Source organism: Anolis sagrei, chromosome 5, assembly GCF_037176765.1.
Source record: "Anolis sagrei isolate rAnoSag1 chromosome 5, rAnoSag1.mat, whole genome shotgun sequence".
Classification (NCBI taxonomy): domain Eukaryota; kingdom Metazoa; phylum Chordata; class Lepidosauria; order Squamata; family Dactyloidae; genus Anolis; species Anolis sagrei.
Genome location: NC_090025.1, coordinates 75,841,006 through 75,859,144, shown reverse-complemented (window position 1 = coordinate 75,859,144; position 18,139 = coordinate 75,841,006). Strand labels below are relative to the sequence as shown.

Genomic DNA, 18,139 nt, shown 5'->3' with positions numbered 1-18,139 from the left:
CTATTATATGTGTTTTCCTGTTTCCATGGCAAGCAATGGGACATATTTTGCACAGATGTAGAAACCATACTCTAGCTCCCCAAAATAACTTTTAAAACCTATGGATATTTTCCATTCAAAGTATTTGCTGTATTGGTGATCCTTTGCCCTGCTTCCCTTAAATAGGGATTTGGGAGCGGGGATGTAGCTATGGGCCCCCTGATGGCGCAGTGGGTTAAACCGCTGAGCTGCTGACCTTGCTGACTGAAATGTTGGCGGCTTGAATCCAGGGTGCAGAGTGAGCTCCCATTGTCAACCTCAGCTTCTGCCAACCTAGCAGTTCGAAAACATGCAAATTTGAGTAGATGAATAGGTACTGCTTTCAGCAGAAAGGTAACGACACTCCATGCAGTCATGCTAGCCACATGACCTTGCAGGTGTCTATGGACAACACCAGCTCTTCAGCTTAGAAATGGAGATGAGCACCACCCCCCAGAGTTGGAAACAATTAGACTTAATATCAGGGGAAACGTTTACCTTTTCCTATGTAGCTATAGGGGAAGGACAAAATGAGGGCACTGCTTTCCTAAATGAAAATTCTGCTCCTCCCAATGACATTTTATTTTCCAAACATCGAGCACTGTAGTGATTCAAAACTTCAGTTAAGTATTTCAAAATACAGCTCAGGCATAAAAAAAGGGGGTCAGGGTAAAATAACACACCAAATAGGAGAGTTCCAAGTGTGGATGATTTCCCATGCCTCGCTCTCTGCAAATGAAATAAATTTGAGGACTGGGGAAGAAGTTTATTTTTGAGACAGAATTCCTTTTTGGAAGGGGCAATGCCTTCGTGCCCCTTGTCCCGCCTATTTCTCCGTGGAAGGATACCTTATGAAATTTCAGAATATTAGTCCATATAGTTCAGTGATACTAATTTAACTGGCAGGACTTTTTTCAGGCTCTCAAGTGACCATGACCTGCTCCCCGCTGACTTAATAGACGATGCCAGGAATTGGACTGGGCACCATCTGCATGCAAAATAGGCACTCTGCCACAAAGCTCTACACAGCCTTCTCCATTTTTCAGTTCAAGAGCAGAAGGAGGCACTCAGCCATGTCTCTGCGTTGTGTAAGCTTAATGTGTTTTATGCTTAAGGGGCTATATATTTCTTGAAGGAAACAATTGTGCTGTAGATTGTAATGGACAGGGGACAGGGGTGAGCCACACTGTGAAGGAATCACAGTTGACACATCTTTTTAGTGCAAGAGGGTCACCAGAGAAATGTGAGAGGGAACGGGTGTCGAGAGTGCAGAAACACCTAAGAATAAAACAAATACATATTTGAAAAATGTATTAAACTGATATTCAATATACAATAATAATACAATAAATTACATTGTATTTAGGTTGTGCTGTTTTTATTGATTTTATTGATTGTGTATATTGTTGTTTTGGTTTTATTTTGCTGTAATGTACTATTGAGCTTGGCCTCTTGTAAGCTGCTCCGAGTCCCCTTTGGGGAGATGGTGGTAGGGTATAAATAAAGATTATTATTATCGTTATTATTATTATTATTATTATTATTATTATTATTATTACTGAAATAAAAAGCATTATTTCTAAGGTAGGGTAAAGAGTTAACTTTGTTTGTGTTGAGAATGTTTCCTATGCAACAAAGCTTCTTGTGTTTAGAATAATAATAACCTCCCAGATGATCTTTAAGTCATGTCAGGGGCCAAAGTGTGCCTAGGACTCTTAGGAGAACAAGGAGGTGTCATTGTAGATGTCTATGGCCCAGTCTACTAGGCAGATCTTTGAAGCGTGGTTTGGAAGAGATTGTCATCCATGTTCCTTAACGTAAAGGCAAAGGTTTCCCTTGACATTAAGTCTAGTTGTGTCCAACTCTGGGTGGTGGTGCTGATCTCCATTTCTAAGCTGAAGAGCCAGCGTTGTCCATAGTCACCTCCAAGGTAATGTGGCCAGCATGACTGCATGGAGTGCTGTTACCTTCCTGCCAGAGTGGTACCTATTGATCTACTCACATTTGCATGTTTTCGAACTGCTAGGTTGGCAGAAACTGGGGCTAACAGCGGGAGCTCACACCGCTCCCCAGATTTGAACCGCCAACCTTTCAATCAGCAAGTTCCTTTCTGTCTCTCCCTCCCTTCATTTTCTTTCTTTCTTCCCTTCCTTCCCTTCATACACATGTCACCTAGCCATAGCCAACCTACTTCACTCCCTTTCTTTCCCAGAGACATGACAGAGGGCCACTTCACCTTGTAACAGTCAATCAGCTTTGCTCCCTTGCTTTTCCTATGCTCTGGGCCTGAAATGGGTGGTTCTTTTAGCTCAAACCCCACAAATGTTTTAAGTTGGTTCGTGAAGACTATGTGTGCCAAGTTTGGTCCAGATCCATCAAGATATGTATGAGCCTTGCTGAACCACATATCTTCTGTGCTACTTTCCGAAGAGGCTTTTGCATTTTCCCTTGAATATAAAGTACTGAAACTGACAAAGTGGGAAGTCAGAATTATTCTTCCCGTTTACCCAAAACGAAATGTAGAACAACATAGTTTCCACTTGGCCAGCGCGTTTGGCGGTTAAAGAGTTCCCAAATGCCAAATTGCTGAGGTTGGTGAGGACTGTATATCTTTGGTTGCCACTTAATCTGCCCCCCTTCCCCCCCCCCCTTTTTTTTTTTTTTTTTTTTTTGGTAATGTCAGGAGGGACCTGAGAAACTGATAGTCGTTTCTGGTTTCTCTTATGCCCTCGCATGAGGAGCTGGAGCTATAGACGGAGCTCATCTGCACTCTCCCTGGATTCGAAACTATGACCTGTCAGTGGCACAGTGGGTTTAACTCACTGTGCCACCGGGGGCTGTAAATATGGAAATGGCTGCTAGTGAAACCAATCTGAAGGCGTTCAAGAAAAACAAAAAAAAAATTGCCTGCTTTCCTTTAAAGTTTTTGATGTGTGCCTTCAACCTGTCTCTGACATGTTGAGATCTGAAGACGAACCTATCACAGGATTTTCTCAATAAGTTTGTTTCTGAGAGGGGTTTGCTTTTGCAAAGGCTGAAAGAGCAAGACTTGTCCAAGGTCACCCGGTGGGTTTTTCCATGGCCGAGTGGGGTATTGTGCCCTAGTCTTCAGAGCCACCGCTCAACCAAGAACACAAATCCCAGTTCCTCCCAGTATGCCCTGTCAGAATGCCTCAAGTGTTAGCACTTTGGCCAACAGTTGTGGTTCTGGTTTTACACTAAACAAAAAAGAAAATAAAAAGTAAATAAAAGTTTAAATGCTTGTGTTAAGTACATAAATGCTGTAAACATCCAATGTGTGGTTACCACTTGCCCACGAGCTAACAAAATGTTCAGTAAAAGATAAAGATATATTCTTTTAAAAAATGGGGAAGGGCCTGAAAATTAGTCCTTTCCAGGAAAGGCGTGAAATACTTACTATCTGAAACTGCACACGGAGGAGGGTCCAGGGCAAGGAATCCACGAGAGGGAGACATGTGGGGAAGAGTCCAAAACACCCTGTAGCCGACTGACTGAGTTAGTGGGGAAGGGAAGGGAAGGCGCTTGCTGCCTGAAGGAGGAAGGCTGAGGAGGAGTGCTGAGGAGGTGGCTGAAGGAGACGGCTGCAATCCGTCCCTGGCTGGCTGGCTGCTTGACTGACTGTTGACTAAGTGGACTGGACTAGCTGACTGGATTGACAGTCCCAGTGACTGGCTGGTTGGCTGGTTGGCTGACTGACTGACAAACTGGACAACTGACTGATTTATTGACTCATTGACTAGCTGGCTGGTTTGCTAACTGCCTGCGTGACTGACTGATGGACTGGACTAGACTGGCCTGACCAATTGACTGGCTAACTGACTGGACTGAATTAGCTGATTGATTGATTGACTGACCAACCAACCAACCCGCTGGCTGGCTGCTTGACTGAACTCACGGACGGACTGACTGACTGACTGACTGGCTGGCTGGATGGCTGACTGATTTATTAACCCATTGATTGGCTGGCTGGCTGCTTGGCTGAACTGACTGACTGACTGACTGGATGTCTGATGTATTAACCCATTGGCTGGCTGTCTGGTTACTTGACTGAACTGACTGACTACATACTGGATGACTGATATATTAACCCATTGATTGGCTGGCTGGCTGCTTGACTGAATTGACTGCCTACTAACTGGATGACTGATATATCAACCTGTTGGTTGGCTGGCTGGCTGTTTGATTGAACTGACTGAGTACATACTGGATGACTGATGTATTAACCCATTAGCTGGCTGGTTGGTTGCTTGACTGAACTGACTGGCTGTCTGATTGACTTATTAAACCATTGGCTGGTTGGCTGGCTGTTTGACTGAACTAACTGACCAACTGACTGGATAGGACTGCCTAACTGGACTAGTTAGATTGATTGGCTGAACTGACTGACTCAATGACTGAGTGACGGAACTGATTGGACTGAAATGTCTAGATTGAAGTAATGACTGACTGAACTGAATGAATGAGTGACTGACTGAATGACTGTCTGACTGGACTAAACTGTCTGGATTGAACTAATGAATGACTGAACTGAGTGAGTGAGTGACTGTCTGACTGACTGACTGACTGGACAGAACTGTCTGGATTGAAGTAATGACTGACTGGACTGAGTGAGTGTGTGACTGACTGACTGACTGACTGACTGACTGAATTACTGGACTGAACTGTCTGGATTGAACTAATGAATGACTGAACTTAGTGAGTGAGTGAGTGAGTGAGTGAGTGACTGACTGACTGTCAGACTGAATTACTGGACTGAACTGTCTGGATTGAACTAATGAATGACTGAACTGAGTGAGTGAGTGAGTGAGTGAGTGACTGATTGTCTGACTGACTGGACTAAACTGTCTGGATTGAACTAATGAATGACTGAACTGAGTGAGTGAGTGAGTGACTGACTGACTGACTGGACTGAACTGTCTGGATTGAACTAATGAATGACTGAACTGAGTGAGTGAGTGAGTGAGTGACTGACTGTCTGTCTGACTGACTGATTGGACTGAACTGTCTGGATTGAAGTAATGACTGACTGAACTGAGTGAGTGAGTGAGTGACTGACTGAATTACTGGACTAAGCTGTCTAGATTGAACTAATGAATGACTGAACTGAGTGAGTGAGTGAATGACTGACTGACAGTCAGACTGAATTACTGGACTGAACTGTCTGGATTGAACTAATGAATGACTGAACCCAGTGAGTGAGTGACTGTCTGACTGACTGACTGGACTAAACTGTCTGGATTGAACTAATGACTGACTGAACTGAGTGAGTGAGTGAGTGACTGATGGAACTGACTGACTGGACTGAACTAATGACTGACTGAACTGAGTGAGTGAATGACTGAACTGACTGACTAATGGAACTGACTGGACTGAACTGTCTGGATTGAACTAATGACTGACTGAACTGACTGAGTAAATGAATGACTGAACTGACTGAATGACTGACTGAACTGTCTCACTGGACTGGACTGAGTGAACTATCTAACTGGGCTGAACTGGGTGTGTGACTCCCTGGACTGGACTAGTTGCCTGGCCGACCGACGTCCCGGCTGGCTAGTGAGCAGGTTGAGTGGGCTGCCTGCCTGCAGAGCGCGGAGCCTCCCCGTCGGGCGGGGGGAGGGAGGGAGAAAAGGGAGGACCGCGACAGCCTCGCCCTGCTTCTGCTTCTGCCTCTCACACGGAGCGCAGCCTTTGAGCGCGGAGGACGCGTCGAGGGACGGAGGGAGGGAGGCGCGCTTGCCCTGCCATGGCCGGGGAGAACGGCACCCTGTCTGCCTCCTCCTCCTCCTCGTCGTCGTCGTCCTCCCCGTCGTGGGCAGGGGGCGAGGGCTCCTCCGCGGCGGGGGGACCGTGGCCGGTGTCTCCGGGGTGGAGCGCGGGGCTGAGCTGGGCGGCGGGGCTGGGCCTGGGCGCGGCCATGCTGGGCCTGGGCTGCGCGGTGGAGCTGGGGGCGCTGGGGGCGCAGCTGCGCCGCCCGCTGGGCCTGCTCCTGGCGCTGCTCTGCCAGTTCGGCCTCATGCCGCTCCTGGCCTTCCTCCTGGCCCTGGCCTTCGCCCTCGACGAGGTGGCCGCCCTGGCCGTGCTGCTCTGCGGGTGCTGCCCCGGAGGGAACCTCTCCAACCTCATGGCGCTCCTCGTCGACGGGGACATGAACCTCAGGTAGGCGCCCGGGAGAGGAGGGCGGGAAAGGCAGGGAAGGAAAGGGCCACGCCATCCCCACAAAAGCGCGCCAAAAGCCGCCCCTCGCGCGCCACCAGAGACAGGTAGGCAGGACAGATAACACAAGTTGAAGCACCATTTTTGACCCTGGCTTCTCAATGTCGCTCCCTAATAGGTGCCATCATAAAAACATGGGGAAAGTTTATTCAACTGCCCAAACTTTCTCTTTGCGGGACATCCAGCAGCATATTTTGCTAGAGTTTTTCCAATGAGTATCTCATGGCGTCTCAAGCAATTCCACGTCGTTTGTGGCAGCCACAAAAACGAAGTTTCTGGAGCAGGCCCGTAACCAGGATTTTAATTCGGGGGTTGCTGAGTTTGATTCAAGAGGGGCAGGCTGAGGATATCCCCTAGCAAACCTTTTGTATCGTTACCCTAATACCCTCATGCATATGGGATATATTGAGCATGGCAGGCATGTAGCTGGGGGGGGGGGGGGCTTAAGGGGCTTCAGCCCCCCCCCCCCCGAAATTCTCATGGTGGTTCGTGAAAAGGCCTTACTGGTGCATTATTTAAACATGTTTATTCATATCATGGCAGTCACCATACTCAATATATCCCATATGCATGGGGGTATTGGGGTAATGATACAAAAGGTTTGCTAGGGTAGACCCTCTTTCACTCAGACTCACCCCCCCCAAACTCAGCCCCCCCAAAAAAACCCCTGAAAATTTAGCCCCCCCCCCCCCTTGAAACGAAATCCTGACTACGGACCTGGAGCATGGTGATCAGATCATGATATAAATAAACATAACAGTTTAAATAATGTACCAGTAAGGCTTTCTCAAGGACCACCCTGAAAATTTGGGGGGGGGGAATGAAGCTCCTCAACACCCCCCCCCCCCCCGGCTACATGTCTGTTCTGGAGTGTAACAACAATTTTCAAAGTAAGTGCCGCACAATTAATCAGAGAATAACACTTTCAAATCAGGAACAGATTTTTCTTTCCAAATTTTGTTACACAATGTAATGGGTCCACCCCATGAGATGAGGGACCATGGCCTCATCTCCCCATCCAAATTGGGAAAAGAAAGTGGGCTGTGTTGTCAAAGGCTTTCATGGCCGGACTCACTGGATTGCCGTGAGTTTTTTGGGCTGCCTGACCATGTTCCAGAAGCATTATCTCCTGACGTTTCCCCCACATCTATGCCAGGCATCCTCAGAGGTTTTGAGGTCTGTTGGAAACAAGGCAAGTGGGGCTTATATACCTGTGGAAATGTCCAGGGTGGGAGAAAGAACTCTTGTCTGTTGGAGGCAAGTGTCAATGCTGCAATTAATCACCTTGATTAGCATTGTAGAGCCTTTCAGCTTCAAAGCCTGATTAGTTGCTGTCTGGGGGGGGGGGGGGGCTCTGTTTGGAGGTGTTGACTGGCCCTGATTGTTTCATGTCTGGAATTTCCCTATTTTTTATTTACTTCCTAATTTTAGAGTTTTTAAAAAACTGGTAGCCAGATTTTGTTCATTTCTTCCTTTCTGTTGAAATTGTCCACATACTTGTGGATTTCAGTGGCTTCTCTGTGTAGTCTAACATGGTGGTCGTTAGAGTGGTCCAGCATTTCTATGGTCCGAAATAATATGCTGTGTCCAGGTTGGTGCATCAGGTGCCCCACGATAGCTGACTTCTCTGGTTGAGTTAGCCTGGAGTGCCTTTCATGTTCCTTGATTCATGTTTGGGCAATGTTGGATTACGTGGTCCCTGTGTAGACTGGTCCACAGTTGCATAGTATACAGTAGGCTCCTGCAGAGGTGAAAAAAGCACAACCTACAAACTATCTACAGATCCACTTAGAAAATCCAACAAATGCTACATTCAACAAAGGACAAGAGGGATCCTCTCATCTCTGCAGGAGTCTACCGTATATCATGCAGCTGTGGACAGGTCTACATAGAGACCACCAAATGCAGCATTGCCCAGACACGAATCAAGGAACATGAAAGGCACTGCAGACTACTTCAACCAGAGAAGTCAGCCATAGCAGAGCACCTGGTGAACTAACCTGGACACAGCATATGATCTGACAACACAGGAATGCTGGATCACTCTCACAACCACCATGTTAGACTACACAGAGAAGTCACTGTGGACAATATCAACACAAAGGAGGATACCATGAAAATGAACAAAATCTGGCTACCAGTTTTTTTTTAAAACCCACCAAAATCAGGACAGTAAATAAAGAGTAACACTCTGAAAGCATGGGAATTCCAGTCAGAAAACACTCAGGGCCAGCTAACACTTCCCAACAAAGGATTCCCACAGGCAGGAATCAGCCAGTCTTGAAGCTGCAAGACCATTCAATGCTAATCAAGGTGGCCAATTGCAACATTCACACTTGCCTCAAGCAGACAAAAGTTCTTTCTCCCACCCTGGGCATTATTCCACCGATATATAAACCTCACTTGCCTAGTTTCCAACAGACCTCACAATCTGTGAGGATGCCTGCCAGAGATGTGGCTGAAACATCAGGAGAGAATGCTTCTGGAACATAGCCAGACAGCCCGGAAAATCTCACAGCAACCCAGAAAGGAAGGGCTGCTCCTTGCCTTGCAAAGCAAAACACTACTCCTTTCTCCAAAACGCAAATGACAGCTCTGGGATTCTGTTCAAAAAGGCACAGAGAAGGAAGGAGAGAAGAACCTGGGGTGGGAGAGAAAACGAGGCTGAGTCAGATTAAGGGAGAATGGACAAACCACCCGTGGCAGACATTTGGGGGTAATCCTCACCAATGTGAGGTTCTGCCCTGAGAAATGCACTATTGTCTCCCTTCTTTGGCAGCATCATCATGACCACATCCTCCACTTTGCTGGCTCTGGTCCTGATGCCGCTTTGCCTGTGGGTCTACAGCCGGGCCTGGATTGACACGCCACTCGTGCGCCTCTTGCCCCTGGGTGCCGTCACCCTGACCTTGTGCAGCACCCTGCTCCCCATCGGCCTCGGGGTGTTCATCCGCTACAGATACAGCCGGGTGGCAGACGTCCTGCTTAAGGTAAGCTCGACCTAGCTTTTCTACCACATGTGGGTCATTATAATAGCCTGGGCCTCCCAAAGCCTTCCCACACAGTCATATAGGAGCCCCCGGTGGCGCAGTGGGTTAAACCCCTGTGCCGGCAGGACTGAAGACCGACAGGTTGCAGGTTCGAATCCAGGGAGAGCACGGATAAGCTCCCTCTATCAGCTCCAGCTCCCAAAGTGGGGACATGAGAGAAGCCTCCCACAAGGAAGATAAAACATCAAAACATACGGGCGTCCCCTGGACAACGTCCTTGCAGATGGCCAACTCTCTCACACCAGAAGCGACTTGCAGTTTCTCAAGTCGCTCCTGCCATGACAAAACAAAACAAAACAGTCATATAACCCAGAATATCAAGGCAGAAAATACCACAAGATCTGCTTGGAACTAGGCTGTCTGAGTCCACACTGCTATATATTCCAGTTCAAAGCAGATAATGTGAAATTTTATTCAGCTGTGTGGGAGGAGCCCTGGGCTCCTGGGAGAAGGCTTAAGGCTACCATATGCATTACTTCAGTCATCTTGTAGCAAACATTTAACTTCTTGCCATGTGAAGACAGTTCCCCTGTGACTATAATTGTGAGTAGATTTTACAATATCCTTCGGAGAGCCAGTGGTGCTTGCCTCTTATTTCAACTATGTTCCCCCTTTCTCCCCCTCTCTCTACAGAGAGTAATTAACAGCACTGAAGGGGGTCTAGGGAGATAAAAAGCAATTTTGGCCCCTTCCACACCGTTGAATAAAATTCCACATTTTCTGTTTTGAACTGGGATATATGGCAATGTGGCCTCAGTTCAAAGCAGATACTGTGGGATTTTCTGCCTTGACATTCTGGGTTATATGGCTGTGTGGAAGGGCCCTAAGTTGTGAAAGATGCAAAGTTTTGCACTGGTGATAAAAACCAGTATTCATATACAGAAGCCACAGGGGGTTCTCTGAAGCACTTCTTATATTAGACAGGCTTTGAGATTCTGCACACTGACTAAACTGAAAGCCTACCCTGCTGTGTATTCTTTCTGGGCTCCCCTCAATTACATGTTTTCTATTCCTGCGTCATCCAGGGTTTTATCATTTTATCATTTCACCTCATCCATTTGTCCTGCCCATTCTGTTCGATTTTATATTGTGTTAATCTGATTTATTTATTTTATTTTGCTACTGTATGTATTTTATTCTGATGTACTTTTTGTTGTCTGTATTCTGTATTTTATTTTGCTGCATTGTATCTTTGGGCTTGGCCTCCCATTATCCGCCCCGAGTCACCTGTGGGGAGATGGTGGCAGGGTATAAATAAATAAATGAATGAATAAATTTATTTAAAGGGCCGGGTCTGAGTACGAGACATGGCAAGCCAAGGTACAATCTGTCTGCATCACAAATGCTAACTATAGACAGAAACAAGTGTAGTAAGTGGAGCTGGGAGAGATGGAGATAGGGCAGAAAGATCACTTAGAAATATGCACTCACATACTCACATACAAATAAATAAATATACAAATCATCCACATAAACTTGCTTAAACATACACCTGGGATGACTGCTGCAGAAAAACAGAATCTTCAGATGTTGACTTTGCATAGAAAGGATTTGTTGCTGAATATATATTCAAAAACCTTTATTGTGTAGTACTCTCTTGGTCTTGGGGGACTGGATGAGCTTAATTTTCCCTCCTATATAAACATTCATCAGTTAGCTAAGGACATAACAGAAAAAGTCAATGAACCAAGAAGAGGGAGAAGCTCATAAACTAAAACAGACATTATTTTGGTGATAAAATGCCAACCACTACAATATAGTACTCTCTGACATTAGTTTAACCAGTTAGGTAAACAATTTAAATGTTATAGCCTAAGATTTTCAGAGAACAAAAGAATGCAGATTGTCATCCAGAGACAGAAGGTGCTGATTCCACATCATCGGATGTGACCATGATGCTGGTGCTATCTAATGAAGCCACTCCCACCCATAAAAAATCCAAACCCTACCTCTTCTGCCAAGCAGCATCTCAACCAAGACGAATCTCGGAGGAAAGGACATGGCATCTGCAATGCCCTTCTAGTTCTGGGGTGCATTGAGAACAAGCAACAAGCAAGACCTTTGGGGTCCTACTGCAACTCCTTTGTTCAATATGCCCCACGATCAAGAGCATTGCGCATGTCATTTCTTAATATCTTCACTTACAGTGTCTTGGAAGCTTAGAAACTTGATTTGGGAAAATAATTCAAACCTGTTAGCCAGTTGAAGTATAATGGCAAGCTATAGTTACATCCCAAACTATATCAGCTGAACTAGAACAAAAGTATTGTTGCTGTTAAGCTCTGTGGCCCTGCCCAGTGAAATGCTCTGTTTTTAAATGCATGTTTTATATTGTTTGTGTCATTTAGTACATTTCTTTGCATTTGATATATTTATGTTCTGATATTGTTATGTTTTTGTATTACAACGTATGTACTGCACTGATGGGCTTGGCCTCATGTAAGCTGCACCGAGTCTCCCTGGGGGAGATGGAGTGGGGTATAAATAAAGTTTATTATTATTATTATTATTATTATTATTAGTCCTGTCAGTGATCATAAAACATCTGCCATGTGTTGAAATACCACTATGGGCCTTTCCAGACAGCCCCATATCCCAGAATCAGATCCCAGGTTTTGTGCATTAAACTGGATTATATGAGTCCACACTGCTAGATAATCTGGGATAAACAGAACACCTGGGATTAAATCCTGGGATATAGGCCATATCTGGAAGAGCCCTTAGGCCCCAATATCCACTTTGAACTTGTCCACACTCAGATAATGTGGGATTTTCTGCCTTGATATTCTGGGATATAGGGCTATGTGGAAGGACCCTGAGTCATACTGTTGTGCTTCAGCACATAGGATTATTTTTTATGTAAAATTCTCCCCAACTGACCCCTTACTAGCTGTTGATAATGCAGTTTACATCAGGAGTAGTTAATTGCTGTAGGACGGGAAGCACATTCAGACATCTGGGAAGAGTTGGGGCTGCATTAGTTCCCCCTAATATTATTATCTTTTCAGGAAGGAGATGTGGGGGCATTTGGAGGGAAGGGGATGAGAGCAAGGAGGATTTAAAGCAGGGATCTGCTGAAGATGGCTGAGTAGAAGATTTCAAGAAGAAATCTGTTGAAAGGGATTCAGCAAAGAGGAGTTAATGCAGGGATTCAAGAAAGAGGAAATGGAAGGAGAGTTGGGACTGTTTGAAGGCAATGACAACATTGCTGTCAGGGACTGAAAGAAAATGGACAGCAAGGAAGTTAAGCAGCAGCTACAGTAATGGAGGATGGAAATAGGGAATGTGTCAGAGCATTTTGTTTGGCCAACAAGTGGAGGATAATCATTTTATGTACATGCTGCCCACCCTTTGTTTGTCTGCCATTATGCTTAGTTCCTATGTTTTGTGTATATTGTTTTATATGCGTTGATGTTTTATATTTTACTGTCATGTTGTTTACTTGATTGTAATTTGTATTGTTATATTGTAAATTTTGTTCGGGCTTGGCCCCATGTAAGCCGCTCCCTTTAGAGGGATGGTGGCAGGGTACAAATAAAGTATTATTATTATTATTATTATTATTATTATTATTATTATTATTGTGTGGCAAGCAATATTAATTATGTGTTGTCGAAGGCTTTCCTGGCTGGACTCACTGGGTTGCCGTAAGTTTTCTGGGCTATATGGTCATGTTCCAGAAACATTCTCTCCTGACGTTTCACCCACACGAGGACCTCACAACTTCTGAAGATGCCAGCCACAGATGTGGGTGAAACATCCGGAGAGAATGCTTCTGGAACATGGCCTGGAAAACTCACAGCAATCCAATATTGACTATTTCAAATCGTTTTTCAGCTTTTTGAGGTGAGGCATCCAGAGACTTAGAGGAGGGGAAGGAATTATTGTGTCTGTAGAGTAATTGATATAATGAAGTGCAATATTTTAAAAGGTGCTGCTCTTTCTCATCCATTGTTTTCCTTGCTAGGTGTCTTTGTGGTTTCTCCTGTTGTCCCTGGTTATCCTTTTCATTCTCACGGGTACCATGCTGGGTCCAGAACTGCTGGCCACTATTCCTGCCACTGTCTATGTAGTAGCCGTGCTGATGCCCTTGGCAGGATATGGCTGCGGTTATGGCGTAGCGTCCTTATTCCGTTTGCCACCCCACTGTAAGAGGACAGTGTCATTGGAGACCGGATGCCAGAACGTACAGCTTTGCACCGCTATACTCAAGTTGACTTTTCCTCCAGAGCTCATTGGGCCCATGTACATGTTTCCATTAATGTATGCCCTCTTCCAGGCAGCAGAAGCCGGCCTGATTGTATTAATCTACAAGATATATGGCAAGGACTCTTATAAACAAGAACCTCTAGTGGGCGAAGATGAAGATACAGACATTTCTTACAAGAAACTCAAGGAAGAAGACGTGCCAGAGACTTCCTATGGCACAGTGATTGCTGAGGGCCATGATTCAATGCAGATGGAACCAACACAGACTGCTCTGTAGAGGAAGGAACTATTGGGAAATCCCATTTTAAGACCAGCATAGCAGACTGGTTAACCAGGGAAAGAAGATGTATGGAGAGGGGACAACAGTGTTAACCAGTTGCTGTAATCTTGATTTCCTCAGTTTACATGGTTTGCAACCAAATCTGTATTTTTCTCCACGTATAACAATTCAGAACCACTGCAGCTACTATTGCAGAGGATCACAAGTCACCATCGATGTAACACAGAGATAACGAACAAGCATCAGGGTTACACATAGAAACGAGGGAGCTTTTAAGGCAACGTGCAAGAATTGGAGGAAAGATAAGTAGCACAAGGATGAAACAGTGACCATATTTGTCAAGTGTAATTGAATGTCATCTACCACATTTACCATTTCAAAAACCCAAAGTCGTGTATCTTGCATATTGTTCAGCTTTTATGTATGTGGAAGGGTTGAACTAATGTTGTGTATAATAATCAGTAATTAAATTTCTTCCAAACATATCAAGGCATTAGGAGGTTGAATGAGAGACTGCCCGCGTCATCTAATTGAGATTAGAGCAACCAGTTGTTTTGAGGGAATGAAGAATGATGAGACCTCTTTTCATTCTGAAACAAATTTCCAATTACGTTGGAGCTCTAAAAATAGTTTCTACTTCTCCAACATGTCAGCCAAGGGTCTTTTCTAGCTCTGTTGCACAAGAGATGCCTTAGTTTAGGGATGGGCAAAATGCAGCCTAGCATAGATTGCAAATCCTAGCATTTGTCAATACTAACTATTTAGGGCTGACGGGAATTGGAGTCTAACTTCATTTCGAGGGTTGCACTTTGCACCATTACAACCACTTTAACTGAAGATACCAAAAGGTGGAAAGGTCATAGTGGTATCTAAATTATGTCTAGGAGATTCCATCTGAACATGAGGAAGAACTTCCTGACTGTGAGAGCTGTTCAGCAATGGAACTTTCTGTCCCGGAGTGTGGTGGAGGCTCCTTCTTTGAAGGCTTTTAAACAGAGGCTGGATGGCCATCTATCGGGGGTGCTTTGAATGCGATTTTTCTGCTTCTGCGCAGGGGGGTGGACTGGATGGCCGACAAGGTCTCTTCCAACTCTATGATTCTATGATTCTATTTTTCTAAATGACTGGAAGTTTCCTGTGAAGTTTCCATACTAACAGCCAAAGTAACTGCATGGGAATCAAGCCTAGGTTTTCTTGGTCACAAAGGGTATTCATCAGATAGTAAATTCCCATTTTAATGGAATTTAGGACCCTTCCAGACAGGCCCTATATCACTAGGATCTGATCCCAGGTTTCTGCTTAAAACTGAATTATACGAGTCCACACTGCCAGATAATCTGGGATAAACAGAAAACCTGGGATCAGATCCTGGGATATAGGGCCTGTCTGGAAGGGGCCTTACTGAGATTTACTTAAGTTACTATAGTAAAATGCCTACTCAGTAGTACATCCAGTGGCTTTAAATGGCATTTACTCCCAGGTAAGTATGTATAGATCTTTTGAGCTGGGCTAAAAGAAAACATAATACCCAGAAGTCTCCATACATAGAAAAAAAATAACAAACTCATATATTATTATATTATACTATGTGACACTATTTTTGTTCCTGGGTTACAAATGTCATTTCCTAGTTGGTCCTATTATTAAACATGGGAAAAGTTTGTTCAGCTGCAAAAACTTTGTTTTTGTGGGACATCCTGCAGCACACTTTGCTCTAGTTTTTCTCTCATAATCAACTAATTCAGCATAGTTTGTGGTGCCACAAAAAAGGAAGTTTCTGGAGTAGAAGAACTACTTTCAAAGTAAGTACCTCACAGTTAAACAGGAAATAATACATTCAAACCATGAACAGAAAAGTTTTCAAATTGTGTTACATAGTGTTATATTTTAATATTTTCAGATATGCAACATGGTGCAAAAGGTTGTAATGAATATTTTGTAAATAAAGGTACATTTAGCTACCGTTTCCCAGTTCCCCTACATATGGCAACTTTTGGGACAGTCTGTATTTCAAAAAGTGAACAAATAGCCTCTAAGAAAGGGACAACAGTGCTATCAACAAAATTACACCCTAGAAACTTCTGAAACTAGTCTGAAAGCTTTGGATTTTGGAAGTCATGCAAGCCAGGCTGTATGAATACTCAGAAGTAAGCACCACTGTGTCCAATGGCCCTTACTTCCATGTAAAAGCTTGAGCATCTCTGAAGTAGTGTAACACACACACATTCAATATGGAAAGCACACTAACCATTCTCTGCTATTTACTGGCCAACCCAGGCTGGATGTACACTGCCCCTATATCCCAGGATCTGATCCAAGATTATCCACTTATTCCAGATTATCTGGCAGTGTAGACTCAGGGCCCTCCCACACAGCCATATAATCCAGAATATCAAGGCAGATAATTCATACCATCTGCTTTGAACTGGATATATGAATCCAATCTGGCAGATAATCCACTTCAATGTGGATTTTATACAGCTGTGTGGAAGGAGCCTCATATAATCCAGTTCAAATCAGATAATCTGGGATCAAATCCAGGGATATAGGGCAGTGTCGGTCCAGCCCTTCATTCTGGTGCTTCAAATGTTAGGGTCCTTCCACACAGCCATATAACCCAGAATATCAAAGTAGAAAATCCCACAATATCTGCTTTGAACTGGGATATTTAAGTCCACATTGCCATACATTCCAGTTCAAAGCAGATAATGGATTTTATTCAGCTGTGTGAAAGGGGTCTTTGACCTGTTTCTGGGTATCTTTGATCTGCTGATTCCAAAAATGGAGTCAGTTTTCCTCTATCATTTAGTTTTTGGGATAAACATATGCCACCTACCAGTGTTCTTCCCCATAGAAAACTATGTCCTTTAACACTGCCATATAATCCAGATTACCAAAGCAGATGATCCACATTATCTACTTTGAAATGGATTATAGCCATCCAGCTATAGAGATAGATAGATAGATATGATTCACACGCAGAGATATAGTATCATAGATTTGAAAGGGACTCCAAAAGAAGGACAATCCAGATTACCAAAGCAGATGATCCACATTATCTACTTTGAAATGGATTATGTGCGGTTCCTTCTACAGAACTGTATAAAATCCACAAATAGCAGCGTGGACTCAGATAACCCAATTCAAAGCAGTTATTGTGAGTTATCTGCCTTGATATTCTGAATTATATGGCTGCGTTGAAGGGCCCCGAGTCTACACTGTCATATAATCCAGTTCAAAGCAGATGATCTGGATTTTATATGGCAGTGTAGAAGGGACCTTTAAGAGACTAGAGCTGATGTGGTTGATCTAATGCAGCTTTCAGAATCAGGTCCCCTAAATGATCTGAAGAACAGACCTAAAAGACACCAAGGGCCCTTCCACACAGCCATATAACCCAGAATATCAAGGCAGATAACCCCAGTATCTGCTTTGAGCTGGATTATCTGAAGCCCCTTCCACACAGCCCTATATTCCAGGATGTCAAGGCAGGAAATCCCACATTATCTGAGTGTGGACTCAGATAACCCACCTCAAAGCAGATATTGTGGGATTTTCTGCCTTGATATTTTAGAAGCCCTTCCACACAGCCCTATAACCCAGAATATCAAGGAAGAAAATTCCACAATATCTGCTTTGAACTGGAATATCAGACCTTGGAGGTGTCTATGGACAACACCAGCTCTTCGGCTTAGAAATGGAGATGAGCACCACACCTCAGAGTCAGACATGACTGGACTTAATGTCAGGGGACAACCTTTACCTTTATTTACTTTATACTTGTAAGTCGCTCTGAGTCCCCTTCGGGGTGAGAAGGGCGGCATATAAATGTCGTAAACAAACAAACAAACAAACAAACAAATCTAATCCAGCTTTCAGAATCAGGGCCCTTAAATGACCTTTAGGAAGAACTTCCTGACTGTGAGAGCTGTTCAGCAGTGGAACTCTCCGCCCCGAAGTGTGGTGGAGGCTCCTTCTTTGGAAGCTTTTAAACAGAGGCTGGATGGCCATCTGTCAGGGGTGCTTTGAATGCAATATTCCTGCTTTCTTTGCAGGGGGTTGGACTTGGATGGCCCATGAGGTCTCTTCCAACCTTACGATTCTATGACCTGAGGAACAGGCCTAAAAGACGCCAAAGGCCCTTCCACACAGCCCAGAATATCAAGGCAGAAAATCCTACAATATCTGCTTAAAACTGTCCGCACTGCCATATAATCCAGCTCAATGTAGATTTTATACAGCTGCATGGAAGGGGCTCAAGCATTCCATTGTTATGGTTGGGAAGCTGCAAAGCCAAGGGGCTCTTCTTGGCTTAAGGCAGTGTTTCTCAACCTGGGGGTCGGGA

General features: G+C 44.5%; 1 protein-coding gene across 1 annotated transcript; it reads left to right on the top strand.

Annotated features, from left to right (window-relative positions):
• The first annotated feature begins 3,539 nt into the window (after window positions 1–3,539).
• On the top strand, window positions 3,540–14,279 carry SLC10A4 (solute carrier family 10 member 4). Its single transcript, XM_060778493.2, has 3 exons — window positions 3,540–6,198; window positions 9,035–9,245; window positions 13,273–14,279. The coding sequence occupies exons 1-3, from the start codon at window positions 5,786–5,788 to the stop codon at window positions 13,789–13,791; spliced, it is 1,143 nt and encodes a 380-aa protein (XP_060634476.2). The 5' UTR covers window positions 3,540–5,785; the 3' UTR covers window positions 13,792–14,279.
• Window positions 14,280–18,139: the final 3,860 nt, after the last annotated feature.

What these genes read in the sequence shown, in the direction of transcription:
- SLC10A4 (XM_060778493.2), top strand. Translation starts at nt 5,786, where the DNA reads ATGGCCGGGGAGAACGGCACCCTGTCTGCCTCCTCCTCCTCCTCGTCG. An exon ending in GACGGGGACATGAACCTCAG is followed by an intron (nt 6,199 to 9,034) that starts GTAGGCGCCCGG and finishes CTTCTTTGGCAG; the next exon opens with CATCATCATGACCACATCCT. An exon ending in TGGCAGACGTCCTGCTTAAG is followed by an intron (nt 9,246 to 13,272) that starts GTAAGCTCGACC and finishes TTTCCTTGCTAG; the next exon opens with GTGTCTTTGTGGTTTCTCCT.